General features: G+C 46.0%; 1 protein-coding gene across 1 annotated transcript; it reads left to right on the forward strand.

Annotated features, from left to right (window-relative positions):
* Positions 1–2,937: 2,937 nt before the first annotated feature.
* On the forward strand, positions 2,938–14,842 carry LOC308074771 (BRD4-interacting chromatin-remodeling complex-associated protein; the record flags this gene model as incomplete). Its single annotated transcript, XM_080414279.1, has 12 exons — positions 2,938–2,978; positions 3,368–3,410; positions 4,311–4,376; positions 4,724–6,262; positions 6,453–6,695; positions 7,148–8,039; positions 8,339–8,496; positions 9,039–9,100; positions 9,832–9,980; positions 11,085–11,179; positions 13,135–13,237; positions 14,037–14,842. 12 exons carry the CDS (start codon positions 2,938–2,940, stop codon positions 14,816–14,818), a joined length of 4,173 nt encoding a protein of 1,390 aa, XP_080270405.1. The 3' UTR covers positions 14,819–14,842.
* Between the last annotated feature and the right edge of the window lie 461 nt (positions 14,843–15,303).

The following is a 15,303-nucleotide window of genomic DNA, read 5'->3' on the forward strand; positions in this document are numbered from 1 at the left end:
ACTAGGATCAACTTACCCCTATAGGGCAAGTTGAACCACGCGACTTTTTTTTGAGAACCCATATGGACAGGGTTCCGTTCACCTCCACCACCTGCTCTCTCCCCTCCAGATAAGATTGCATTCAGTTCACTGATGTGCTATCAAAGCCGATTGCTTTTCGCTTATCAATCAACATAGAGTGATTTATGCTGTCAATAGCTCAATAAAGAACCTCTCACTCCGCTATACAGCTCCGAGATGAGGTTCTATGTGGTTACCTTCCAGAATCGGGTGAACGTCCGCCAAGGCTCCGCTGTTTACCCTTTTGTATATGTTGTATCCCAAAACTAATGGTAGATTCCAAGCCGCACGGATGTTTAAAGTTTGGAACGGAGCATAATATTTTAGGTCCGAAGCGAAACTACCCGTTTAAATCGCTTATTTAGTCAGCCTGTGGCCATGTTTCCCATTGTAGCCAAACCGGGAGCAGTACTGGCAGCGGACGTAGGGGGGTTTTCCGGGTTGAATGGGAAACATGGCCACAGGCTGACTAAATAAGCGATTTAAACGGGTAGTTTCGCTTCGGACCTAAAATATTATGCTCCGTTCCAAACTTTAAACATCCGTGCGGCTTGGAATCTACCATTAGTTTTGGGATACAACATATACAAAAGGGTAAACAGCGGAGCCTTGGCGGACGTTCACCCGATTCTGGAAGGTAACCACATAGAACCTCATCTCGGAGCTGTATAGCGGAGTGAGAGGTTCTTTATTGAGCTATGCTGTCAAATGCTTTTTGGGGGTCCAGCATGACCATGCCACAGTATTTGCCCACGTCCACCTCATGTCATGTTTGATGTGGTCAATGGTCATTCGAATAGAGCAGGCATGTGTCAGTGGAATTAGATGTTCTGAAGACTGATTGGAATTCGTAGTTTTTTTTTCTTCAGCAAGATACTTTTCAACCTGTTCATAAACTATTTTTCCCATAACTTTCGAGATATAATAAAAAATATGGCGGTAGTAGATGCCTGCTGGGTCTAATTTACTTCCTTTTACTTGCTTCTAGTATAAATAGTTAATGCACAACTCTATTGTGTATGAAAGGCGATAAGGCATTATCAAAGAGCGGGGTTATTTGAAGCGTCTATATGGACGCAAAGCCTGCACGCCTGAGGAGCGCTAAAGCATCCCATCCCTCCCCACTGAGGGGCACCGCGGCAGCTGAGCCACATTTGCTTTTTACTATTTTCCACCTTTGTGTTGCGATCGGCTTCCAGTCTGTTTCTCACACCCACCCTGGTCCCCCCCCCCCCCCATCTCCCCCCTCCTCCTTTTAGCATCTGAAAAGACCGCTGAGTGAGAATCGATGGCGCAGAGGCCCGCTTGACAGGACAATAAACCCACAAAGAGACGGGGTGAGTTTCTTTTTTGTTGAATCGTGGAATTGCTCTAATGGTAGAACGATAAGGGAATGCTCGGGGCGGGTGTGTGGCTGTGATATTTATACACAGACGTCTTTTGTTATTGCGATCAGATTTATACAGCATGCAGGCGTCAGCTCCCGTGGTCCCCCCCTCTAAAAAAAAACAAGGAGCACCCTATACAGCCCCCCTCCTCATCCAGCATCGTTTGGAACCTTATTTTTTAAGATGAACACACATTCACCTTACCTAACCTGTATTTGAGGACTGTGGATCGCCGTATTAATTCCCCGTTATTGAGAGAGAATACCACGCTCTTTGCCGCCGCATGTTTTTGATGATGAGGGTCGTTTGCCTATATTTCATTGGGCGATGCGGTACCTTGAGGGTGTTAATGCGGTTGCTGCCGTTGTAAACAAAAATATGTCAGTCAGTGGGATCGTTGAAGGGGGTTCGTCTTTTTAAGGGACCTCCCCTGAAAAAAAATTGAGCGAGAGAGTAATATTATAATTGGCTGCACTGTATAGCGGAGCTTTTGCACATTCCTTTTTACTCCAGCCATGAGGACTAGCCATGTATTTACAACTGAGGCGTTCACATTTTGCCTGGCAATTGATAACCATAACATTAGCTTCCTCTCTTCACTGGCTATGCTCCTCATGGCCGGGTATAGGCTAATCATAATCAATAGAATTTTTTAAAAAAATGGAGAAGATGGTTGTCATTTAAGTCTGGTGTCTTTCGAAAATCACATTGCATCATGTCCTGATTCTAACCGTAACACCCTGAAGGAATGGAACTGATGAATCATAGGCTATTATTGATCTTATGTCTCCCTAGTGGAATTGAAATGTGTTTTGGCTGGTGATAACCTCATATGACCCCACAGACCGTGGGTTTGTAACCCCCTGCAGCCTCTCCACAGCCTCCCCACGCTGTGAGACACAGTGATGCCCCAGCAGCTGAGAGAGGATCCGACTCAGTTCCGCCGCCTCGGCCTGGCATCTGCCCACCTCCAGCAGTTGAAACCCAGCCAAAACTTCCCATGAGGCCACCACGAGAACTCAGCCTGATCGCTCTGTATGGGGCCTCTCACATATGAAGTAGGTCCATAAGTTGTTGTCCCCACTCCCAGAATGCCAGACCAAGAAACCTTAAAAGCTTTTGGGCCTTTTTTTTTGCACATCTTTCTCATTGTCAAATGTATTAAAAAGCAGTTCTACCAAAGTATATTATGGTAGCAGTTTGTTTTTAATGATAGCCCTGCATAATCTCAATGTATTGTGATTGGTTTTACTATTTGGAAATCAGAATATATAGCAAGGAGATCACCTGCAAAGCTTTAAGGTGCCTCACTCCAATTACCTTAGTGGCCAGTCACTACTTAAATGCGTGTAAATACTAAATGGCAAATTCATACTTCGCCATATGACCATGTTGCCAAATGAGATGAAAATCGTTTCTTTTTGGTTATATGGTTGTATGATGAAGTATAAATGAAGCTTAATTACACCTCCTTTAACCCACAGCTGACATGGAGGATGATGATGGGACTTGTCTATTTGATGTACTGTGGTGAGTCTATGTTTAGCTGCTCTGGTGTGTTGTTGTAAATGGTAATTGTAAGTAGTCAGGTTCAACCCTGTCTCTCTTTTGGACATGTCATTATAGGTGAACATTTGAACATTTTTGTGGCTAAGTGGTTAAGTAGTTAAAAGCGCCGTGGACAGAACACATGCAAAGTAGAAAACAAAGATAAGATGTGGACTAAACAATATTTAAGTAAAAATTTACATGAATACATAAGCAGTTTGTCACTCTGTAGTGTCTGTGTAGAACACATGTTAGTTTACTGTAAAATAACTTTTGAGTGTGAAATTGTCACCTGGACAATTTCCATTAAACTCATTGTACTTCACTGTGAATAAAGTGATTCTGTCTAACCTGCTCCCTTCCCTCTGCAGTGACCCCCAAGCCCTGAATGACTTCCTTCATGGGACCAATGAGGTAACAACTAGAGATCCCTCCAATAGAGAGAGCCTCAAATGAAGATCAGTTGCCTGACTGATTTTCTTAGGCTGGGCATGACATAATTATTTGGCACAGTCTTGTGGGGTTGGGGGGGGGGAGCTGATGGTGTGAAATTGACTCACAGTGTAAAACTGGCTGGATTCCTCTCCATGTCTATGCAAAGCCAAACATAAAAAAGAGCATTCTTTGTTTTACCACGACTAGTATGCAAATCCGGTGCGGTTTGGCTTCATATTATGTCACTGATGCATGTATTACTGCATCATGACTATGTGATCGCAAAGCTCAAAAGCGTTATCTGTTTTAAAAAATGTCACACACTGCATGTACAGTATAATGTCTTATCCTGTCTTTCTGCAAACCAAAAGCTGACACCTGAGTTGTTTGATTCCTCCATGGTGCCTCCGATTTGGCCTGGGCGATCCAACAAACACAATTGGCCGTGTTCGTGGGTGGGAAGCTGACAGGGGAGGGCAATCTCTGTCAATGCACTAGCGACAACAATCGGTCAGGGAGCTCCATGTATTGGAAGAGGAAGAGATACCGTATGTGGTTGTCTACTCTACACCCTCCTAAGTCCAACAAGCATGGTTTGGCAGTGACAGGAACTGGTGGGGAGGACTGCATGCATTTCACACACCACTTTGAGCCCCATCCTAAATGATGCTAGTACATTTCAACTGCATATATGAGTGTATGTACCATTCAGTTGTGACTGCTTACACAGTCACAACTGAATGGTTCCATTTCTCATCAACACCGTGTAAGCCCTGGTCTATAAAAAACCTACATTATTTTCATACTGTTATGCCGCATGCATTTCACACCATGACTATGCGCAGCAGCCTAACAGCCTGAAACGTTTCCTTCTACCAGCTGCAGACAGAAGACCTGCTCATTAGCTCCTCCTCTGGGGAGCCTTCGCTCTTCACAGATGCCCCGGTGAGTGTCTGGATTCAACGGCAGCCAGCCAGCGGCACGACGGCAGCCATCACAACAACCATCACTGTGTACCCACGAGAAAGGATTTTTCTTTTCTCTGTCTAGCCTGTAACCACCACCTGTTAACTAATTGATGTCTTCCCCCTCTCTCCTCTCCTCTCCTCTCCTCTCCTCTCCTCTCCTCTCCTCTCCTCTCCTCTCCTCTCCTCTCCTCTCCTCTCCTCTCCTCTCCTCTCCTCTCCTCTCCTCTCCTCTCCTCTCCTCTCCTCTCCTCTCCTCTCATGTTTGTACTCGTCCTCTTCTCTTTCCACTCTCTCTTTCATTCGTTCTCACCTCCCTGCCTCCAGAGCCCTGTATCTCTGTTGGGAGATGACAGGGACTCCGCGGACACACCTCCCCCTGGCTGTGTGGACCTGTCATTCCTGGAGGAGGCCCTCTTGTCCTCGCCGGATGGAGGAGACAACCCACAGGTGGTGCAGGGAGGGCCCATGGAGCAAGGAGGTGAGGGAGAGGAGGGGGAAGCTGCAGCAGGAGGGCAGGAGGAGGAGGAGGAGGAGGAAGAGGAGGTGGCATGTGATATTCTCCAGCAAAGCTTGCAGGAGGCTGACATCACCGAGCAGACTATGGCTCTGGAGGCTGGTTTGACTCAGCCTGGAGATGGCCTGGCCCTATACTCCCCGGGCCCTCTCCTCTCTCCACCCAACATGTCTTTCCTGCCCAAATCCACGACCTTGCCTGTCACTCCCGCCTTGCCCAGAGACACTCAGGCTGCAGTGGAGCCTCCCCAGCCCTCACTGCTGGCTGTGGGGCCCGGTTGCCCTTCGCTTAAGCCTACCGCCCCCCCTCAGCTGATGGGTCTTTTGCCTGGAAACGTGTTCCCTGCTCCTTCTCCAGAGACCACCTTTTCACTCTGTCCTGCTGCACAGGGCTCCAGTATGATCATTCACAAGGCTGTGTCCAGCATGACAGCCCGGCCATTCATTACCCCGACACTGAGGGCAGCCACAGCAGCACCAAGCATCCTGTTCCAACGTGCTCCCCATCCCATCCAACCAAAGCTGCCCATCAGCATTCAGCCTAGATTGGTTCAAATTAGCCCCAAGCCTTTTGGGCAAAAACCCTCCCCTGGTCTGACATTTGTGCCTGGGACTGGCTCGCCAAATATTTTACTATCCTCCACTCCGGGCCCAAAGGCTCCACCTCCACAGACTTCACAGCAAATCCCCAAGCCTGTCAGCTTGCAGCTAGTCAACCAGGGCGGCTCCTTCGTGCTTCGGCCTCAGGGACTCTTCCAAGGTCAGAACCAGTTCCTTCTTCCAGGCCAGTCCCCTATGACGATCACCCAGTCTGCTGGCGCACAGCGTCCCCTGCTTGCCACCCCCAACCACCAGGGAACCCCTGTCCACACCATGACCCCTTCCACAGGGCAGCTCGTGGAAGGCTCTCAGATCCTTACTGTGCCCCACAGGCAGATCAACTTCAGCCCTGTTTTCACCACCCCTACGGGGCAGCTGGCACTCCGCCAGGCCACAGTGCTTTCAGGACCACTGCAACTGCAATCGGCCCCTACCGTCTTCCAGATGCCTGCACAGCTGGCTGGGACCTACACCTCTGGTGGCCAGGGGGGCCACCGAGCCACCCTGGTTCAGGGCCCTGCCTTGGGGAACCACATAACTTTGATCAACAGCTCTGGGGTGCTGTCTCCGGATATGACTTCTATCTCTATTGTTAATGGAACATCTGTGGTGCAGGGGCTGCCTTTTGCTACCCAAGCACATACTGAGGGGCAGCTGAGCCTCCAGCAGGCCTCTGTGGTGCTGTTACCTGACAGAGCCATTGCTGAAGAAAGGAGCATATCAGAAGAAACCTTTCACCAACTTCCGCAGGTCAGATGGATTGATTTTGCAAGTGTATAACTGTTTAAGCAGGTTCTTTAAACACAATTTTGTATCAGTCCTAGGTCAAAGTTGCAGATGTTTCAATAATTCACTAAACAGAGGAACTCTGAATTACAACTTATTCATATTGGGTTTTTTTTTTCTTCCCCCAAATCTAACCTGTCATTTCTTCCAATAGCCCTATGGCCATGTTCTCCAGCATGTATCTGTGCAGCCCAAAGCTACAGGGGGGCTTCAGTCTCCCTCTCCACCTCTAGTGGCTGTCCTACAGGCTCAGCCGGCCCCGGATGCCCCTCTGGTCCCTGACCCAGCTGTGGAGCTCCCTAAACTCCTGATGCCTCCAGCAGACATGACCCAAGTGGTGGAGGAGGTGACCCACTCCCTGACTCAGAACCAGACCTTCATGCAGCATTTACAACAGGTCAGAGCCAGGTCACATTCAAATCTTCACTGTACTACATGGGAACTGTGATTTAGAACAAGGCATATAAAACACAATACATTCTCACAAATTCTACAGACATTATGCCATAGTTTACAGTGACAACTAAAGATAATCTAATTACATATGATGTTGCAAAACTATTGCCCAACAAATAGTGATAGTTGATTGTATTGATGTAAATGTAACAGAAAGTTGGACTGGACATTTTGTGAGATGTTTTAGCAAACATTTGTTCTCAACAAATTTCCATCCACATATGGTACAGTATGTGGTCAAATAGCTGGCTATGCAATAATGATGGTTGTTTCTTTTCATACTGTGTATACTATAATGTTTAATATGTACATACCGCATATTGAATGTGTGGCAAAAGGTTTTAATGCTGTGTAGTTAATAATGAAGGCCTTTATGTTTTCTTTCCATAACAGCAAGCACTTACACCTTCTGAGCTCCTGGTGGGAGCTGTGCCAGTAGTGCCCATGGAATCCCTCACCTCACCTGCAGCCAATGAGAGGGAACGCTTGCCACAGTCACACAGCAATATTGGTCAGGCGGACACCCTCACTGTAATCACAGACCAATGTGTGGAGGGGTCTCCGCTCGCCTCAGACCCCGCCTTGGGGTGCTCCTCCTCCCCTACTCCTGTTCAGAGCAGAACCATGAGCACGGTGCCAGATGGCTTCTCCCCATCAAATGGGATTACGGTTCCTGCATCTGAATCAGAGAATGCAGTCCTGGTGCCCCAGACTCAGAACCAAGTCCAGTCCCAGGTTCAGCATCAGCAGGTGCAGGTCCCACAGGCCTTAGTTGGCCACATTCAAGTTCCACGACCTTTACTTCTCCATGTTCCACAGACCCCTGTCTCCCAGCCTCAGGACCAGGCCCATGTTGTGTCCCAGGGGCACCATCCAAACCAAGTTCCACAGTTCTCCAAGCCTCAGGGCCAACCCCAAATCCAGACCCTCCATCAGTTCCAGATCCCACAAACTGCAGTTTCCCTTGTTCAGGCTTCCATTCCCCATATCCAGGTTCCACAGGCCTCAGTTCCACAGGTCCAGGCCTCAGCTGCCCAACTTCAGCTTCATCCCCAGGGCCAAGTAAAGCATCCAGTCCAGGTTCCGCAGACTTCAGCTTCCCACATCCCGGTCTCGTTTTTTTCCGGGCCTCAGACCCAAGCCCAGGTCCCTGTAGTCTACAGCAGCCCGTCCCCTCTGCCTGTCAGTGTCATGGTGCTTCAGCAGCAGCCCGAACCTCTGTCTTTGTCTGCCAGTCTCTCCAACGGAGGACATGACCCCGCTGTCCAACAGCACACACAAAGCAGTGAGTCTGTGCTCAAAGATAAATCCCAGCATGTTAAGACGATATATTACAAAGGTTATTGTTTTAGATGAGATTTCTTTAAACTCTTTATCCCTCAGCCAATGTTATTATAAATGGCATTGTCATTCTCAACTTTATTATCTTCATCGTCACTCCTTCATCATCATCATCATCATCATCATCATCATCATCATCATTATCCGTAATAATGGCCACTCTAATCAACAACATAATCACCAATACCACCCATAACATCCTCATTATCTCATCAACGTTCTCATCTATCATGAACACATCAGAGCCAACAGCTGCCTTGGCCATAGAGGGTAGAGCTTTTACTCTCGACATCCATCCACCCTCTCCTACGCCCCAACCCATCCAGGCTGACATTCAGGTTCCCAGGGAGCAGGCACAGGGGCCTCCTATCCCCACAACAACTCAGCATACTGGCATCAAGGTGAGATAAATACTAATATTCCACTGTTGGTTGCTTTGTGGGTCTAATTCTGATTGGGGATGCCCACTTGATAACCCCGTTGATCGCTCATCCCTTTCCTGCATACAATTCAGGTTATTGCATAGATTTTGATTAAACAACATAGCACAAGGGACAGTTACAAACTCATCCTGTGTATTTATAGTGACTTCTATATATGTATGTAAAAGTCTTCAGATAAATAATAACATCAATGATGATCTGTAGTACATTTTAATTACTGTATATGCCAATAATCATTTTATCACTAACTGTGACAATTTGATAGATTTGATTGAGATTCATATCTCATTTTGGAAAGAAATTGTGTTGTTGTGAAGTTATATAATGCAGCTTTAATTGAATAAAAATATTTTTTAACAGCTTACATTTAAATGTATTTGGCCACCACAATGCTATATTGGAGTACACATGTACTTTTATTAAATGCACCAACGCTATTATTAATGTTTGTAAATGCACCGACCACATCCTTTGATCTTGTGTCTTTGTTCACTTGCCAGCTGCTAGGTCCTGTGGTGCAAGAGGCTAAAGAGAAGTTTACACCAGCTATGCGCAGGCACAGGTAAGGGGCATTTATTACAATTTAGTGTTGTTGTTGTTGTTGTGTGTAGGCGCTCGGGTGGTGTTGTGGTAAAATGCTTGCCAACCACCCTGGAGGTTGTAGGTTCGAATTCACCGTGGTGCATCCGGCTTTATCGAGCATCTACACGAACACAATTGGTGTGTTCGGGGGAGGGAAGCCGGGCAGGGAGAGTGACAATTGGCCTTCCTACTGGCTTGGGCGGCACCAGGGAGTGTTAGGCGGGAGGAGTAGGACGAAGGCTCTACGTCCTCCCGGTGGGGGCTCCTCATTGGCAGGTGAGTCAGTAGGATAGGATAGGAACAGCAGTGACACAGAAATGTGTGTGGAGCGGAATCAATTGGCATAACAACTAAATTGGGGAGAAAAAATGGGTAAAAAGCTAGATTAAGTCATACAGTTTAGTTTTCTAGTTATATACTTTATTTCCACAATGATAAAACATATTTTTGTATATTTTAGTTGAATTGATATGTAATTTTCTTTGTAGTGATAAAACATCATCTTTGTGTCAGAGACTGTTTTCGCTCCTCTCCGTCCAGGTGTCAGTCTGACTGTGAGCAGCTAATCTCCGGCACCGATTGGTGTGAAACTTTGCACGCTAGAGATGCACGGATCGCGATTATAGCCGAAGATGCAGCGGATATCTGCGGGGCGGGTGGATTTGGGTCATAAAAATTTACTTATTATTTAATAGCGGATTGGTTGCACAGGTTCCAGCAGCAGTTGTGTCTGGATCACAGAGCAGTCCAGAACCCTTCAACCTGCTCTCCCTTCTCCACCCTGGACGATGCTGTGAGGCGTCTCCTGCCCTACCACACCTGTGCTGGTCACCTGCCCACTAAGGAGGACTTCAGTTTGGGTCAGTGAGCAGTGGTTAATACCCAGTTAGCCTTTTTATTTTTTGGCTGGGCCTTTAAGGACCCAGAGGCAAATGTCATTGACTGACTGACTGAGTGATGACGTTCACTGAGTAATGAAGCTACATAATTTGTCTGAGCGATGACGTTACACCATTCAAAGTCAAGTCAAATCAAGTAAAATGTATTTATAAGGCACATTTGAAATCAACTCTTGCTGACCATATAGTGCTATACAGAGAAGGAGGCAGTGGTGGAAAAAGTACTCAAATGTTTTACCTAAGTAAAAGTATCAATACTGCAATGTCTAAGTACTTTGTTACAAGTAAAAGTCCGGAATTCAAAATTTACTTGAGTAAAAGTCCAAAAGTATTGGTATCAAAATGTATTTAAAGTACCAAAATAAAAGTACTAAAAAAGAAAAAGGCTCACAAAGCTAAAAAAAAAAAGCTCACGTTGTGAGCTTGTAGATCGGCTATTTTCAAATACCAAAGGAATAAAATAGGGCTATAGTGGTTAATGTATGTTTTATAATGTAATGATTTATATCTGCAAAGTAACAAGTTACTTAAGTTTTCAAATAATTGTAGTGGAGTAAAAGTACAATATTTGCCTCTGAGATGAAGTAAAAGTAAAAGTATACACAATTGGAAATACTCCAGTAAAGTAAAAGTACCTCAAAATTGTACTTAAGTACAGTACTTGAGTAAATGTACTTTGTTACTTTACACCACTGCGAGGAGGTAGCTAAATATTGAAACCATCAACATAAACTTGGGCGTAAGAAGGGGGTTAAAAGGTCAGAGATACACTGGCAGCCAGTGGAGAGAGGCCAGGACAGGGGTAATATGATCACCTGAGTCCACAAATGTTAAAAGTTGAACAGTAGTCATAGAAATGCTATTTTGCCCCACAGCTTCCTGACGGCTGTAAACCACAATTTACCTGTACGGTACACAGCCTGGGTATGCCACCCAGCCTGGAGGAGATTTGTGCTCCACTGAGCACTCCTTTCTAGTTGATACTAAAATGTTGTCAATGTGTCACACTGTCACAGACATTAGTTTGCTAAGTCTAATGATATACATTTTTCTGTCCGTGAACAGTGGACCAGGAGTTTGACACGGTTTCTGGTTTCCTGTTGAAACGCACCAAGGACATGGTCAACAAATACAGGCAGCTATTTATTGGAGAAGCCCAGGTGATATGCAACATACTGTACTACTGCTCTGTTTCTCTGGCAATGTGTAAGAAACCGTATTTCATATAGGCTCAGTCAAATCAATGTGTAAGAAAGTCTTATAGCCTCAGGCCTTAATCAACCATAAGCCTGATTTAGGCTATACTTGGTTGTACGATGGTGTCCCGCAAAATAAATAGCCGATCTGCTATTGGAATGGGACGTTGTCGTACAATGAAGTATAAATTAGGCATTTGGGTTCATCCACTTTCAGCACAATCTATATGTAACCTTCTTTAACTGAAATGATATTGTTACTGAAAGTATATGGTTATGTCCAATCCCTTGCAAGTATCACTAGTAATAATTGTTTTCTTAAAGCTGCACTATGTAACTTTCCTCTTCTGCCCCGATTTGAACCCTGTTTCCTGCGCAAGTGTTGACAACTTTACCATTGAGCTAATAGAGCCTGCCTGCTTGCTCAGGGGATACATTTAATCTTGACCCATCAGGTCGAAATTTGTGTCAGATCCTGTGTCTAGGTGAGACATGACCTTTGACACGATCTAAATGTCTCAATAGAAGAGCAGGGAGACAAAATACAACCACCTGAATTGTATTTATATTGAATTCTTGCGGGGATCCTGGAGAGGGCCTGGGAGTATGCATATCCGGTCTACATGTGTTTTGTGGATTTGGAGAAGGCATATGACCGGGTCCCCCGGGAGGTTCTGTGGGAGGTGCTGCGGGAATATGGGGTGAGGGGGACCTTTTTGAGGGCCATTCAATCTCTGTACACCCAAAGCAAGAGCTGTGTCCGTGTGCTCGGTAGTAAGTCGGATTCGTTTCCGGTGGGGGTTGGCCTCTGCCAGGGCTGCACCTTGTCAGCTATGCTGTTTGTGATATTCATGGACAGGATCTCGAGGCGAAGTCGTGGCGGAGAGGGTATACGGTTCGGTGAGCTAAGGGTTGCTTCACTGCTTTTTGCGGATGATGTGGTCCTGATGGCAACATTGGTCCGGGACCTTCAGCAAAGAATAAGGTCGCGGATACAAGTGACCGAAATGAGTTTTCTCAGACGGGTGGCTGGCATCTCCCTTAGAGATAGGGTGAGAAGTTCAGTCACCCAAGAGAGACTCGGAGTAGATCCGCTGCTCCTTCACTTAGAAAGGAGCCAGCTTAAGTAGTTCGGGCATCTAGTACGGATGCTTCCTGAGCATCACCCTAGGGAGGTCCTCTCTGCATATCCCACTGGGAGGAGACCCAGTGGCAGATCAAGGACCAGGTGGGGGGATTACATCTCCACACTGGCCTGGGAACACCTCGGGATCCCCCAGGAGGAAGTGGCGAATGTTGACCCCGGATAAGTGGCTGAAGATGGATGGATGGAAAGATAGATATTGTATTAACATACTCTACCATACAGATTGGACAAAATGACATTTTATTCATAAAGAAAAGTTGCATAGTGCCGCTTTAAGCTTATTGAAAGTTTGCATAATAAATACTGTTTCCAGTAACATTCAAGATGTCGACCCCTTGAAGCTGCAAGCTGCTCACTAAAGTGTGTATTTGTATTTGTGGTAGTATTTACCACACATGTATGTGTGAGAGGGAAAATGTGCGTTGAGTGTGAGATAGAAAATCCTTTGTGTAATATGTACACAGTAAAATCCTGAGTGTTAATGTACACTCTCAGAGTTAAATTAACACTTAAGGTCCTTACACACCGGGGGCGATTTTTTGCAAGCTTCCACGGAGCGAAAGAGCGAAAAAGCGTCTTTTATTTATTCGGAATGAGTCAGAATTTTGCGTATATTCGCATAATCGCCGGTGTGCAATGACCTTTAGAATTGGTGTGTGAATATGCATTTAGGAGGGATAATTATGTGAAGAGACCAATTTCAGTTTCAGTTTATAAATTAACCATTAGTAATATTCTTCATCACCATTCTTGTTCTCCTTTGCTTTTACAGCAAGAGAGTCCATCAGCAGAGATGGTGATGCTAGAGCGTCTCTTCCTCCAGGCTGAAAGATTTGCTCTGGGGGAGGACAGACGGAGAGCCCGCCGAGACCCAGGTCAGTGACAAGCTGTGGGCAAAGGAACTACTGGTTCGTGTCAAATGTGTTGTTAAAAGGTTGCTTTTAATCCTGGCAGCACATTACTTGCACCTACACAGTGTACAATTTGTAGTGTAACATCAAACAGTGCATCTATTGTTTTAACTGACAAAGCACTAAATCTGTAATGCCATAGCTTCTCTTTCTGTGCAAAAATGTTCCATATCCCATTGTGTCAACACATTTTAATCATTGGAAAGGTTTTGCCTTTGATACTGTGGAAGGCCTTCATGAAATTCTCCCTCATACATAAATGGGCCAACAGCAAAACGAACATCTAAACAACAAACAGTACAGTTGGTGTTGTTACATTCTTGTAAGGTCATCCTGAATGAGGGTTTTCATTAACTTTTTTTTTAAAACTTACACAGTATTGCTGTGGACAGCAGTTCTTATCCAAGGCTAATACTTTGGAATGAGGCCATGGCAAAGTAAAGAGCTAATTTAGTAATTTGTGCTCAGCATTCATTGCCTGATCTTCAAAATGCATGAGCAGAGCTTTGCTCACTTCCCAAAACACATGGCAGGAAAGCTCTCCCTAAATCTGTATGATATGAATGACATAATAAACAACTATAAGATTGAATGTTTAACATCTTATACATTTTCAGTTTTTGATCATTTATTTTAGATCAGTGGTTCTCAAAGTGGGTGGGTCCATTTGGTTTCATTTGTAAACGTTAAGAGTTATGGGGATCCTTGAAATGAAAACATTTGAGAACCAGATCTTTGCTCATTTGTTTGACTTATTCCACAGAGTTGTTCATGATGGCCCTGGCTCCCAGTTCAGTGTCTTCCCCTCACGCCTCCGCTGCCTCCTCCTCCTGCACCTACTCCTCTGGCAGCCCTTCCTCTCCGCCAGCCTGGACAAGGGTCTCCGACAGGCCCCCGGGCCTCAAGACGTACCGCTCCAGCTCCAGGGGGGCCCTACGGCTCACCATCAAACAAGAGTCTGGTGGCTCCCGCAAGGTGGTTCACAACTCAGCCTGCGATCCATCGGGTCATAAGAGAGACCATGCAGGGCAGCTGACCAATGGAAGTGGTGGAGAGGCTATAAATGAGCGGACGTCTTCTCAGGCGGGCAATGGAGCACCTCCATGTCCTCAGCACAGTGAGGAGATATCCAATGGTATTCTACTATCTGCTAAAGCAACCGTCAAAGTCCTGCCCTGTGATAGGACCGTCGAGGCACCAATCACGGTGCTGAGTTGTAAAACAACACCCCCAATCCCCATGTCTATGCCAGAGGCGCAGGTTGTCTGCTTCGACCTGCCTCTTTCCAGAGATGTCAGCGCCCCAAGACTGAAACGCTACAAGGCAGATTCACGGTGTTCCAGCCCATCAGTGCCACAGCCACCCGTTCAAGAAGACAACATGCTCAGTGAACATCTACAGAGTGCTATCGATAGCATTCTGGAGCTGCAGCGCCTGCAGGGCCCCAACGTGGCTACCCAGACCCCACCCATGGGCCCCGTGGTTGGGGGGCCTCACACCGGACCAGGCTGTCACCAGCATCTTGGGGGGGCGTCAGTGAGGTAATATCCTGAGACAGATTGTCTCCAGTGTTCATTTGTAATGACATACCGCCGTCTGTCAGCAGACTACTTTGTTACGCTTCATGTACGCGGAGGTATGACAGAAGAAGGAAGGCTTCCTGGTAAGCATGGAAGTTTGACAAACCTGCCATCTGCTCCCAAGAACCAAAACGGCAAAGGTTTGAGTGGTTTAAAAGAGATTATGTTCTGTGGGCATCTGAGGTCACCTTTCAAGGGAACTGATAAGTGTCAGGACAGGAAGTAGGTAGGGGTATAGGAAAAAGAAAAGAGGCACTAAAAGAGATGCATACCAGACAAACAGCACTATTTATCTACAGTATTAGTCCCATAGATGTTAGATACTTCATTTTGATGTACATGTTTGTGGAAAAAAATCTATTTGAATAGGAGCTATACTGTTTCAGTGGTAGTTTTAAGGTCATTCTGAGGTTTACGACACACACTGGTGTTACCTTCATCAGCATATAG

This window comes from Gymnoscopelus braueri (assembly GCF_963280865.1).
Source record: "Gymnoscopelus braueri genome assembly, chromosome: 19".
Taxonomy (NCBI): domain Eukaryota; kingdom Metazoa; phylum Chordata; class Actinopteri; order Myctophiformes; family Myctophidae; genus Gymnoscopelus; species Gymnoscopelus braueri.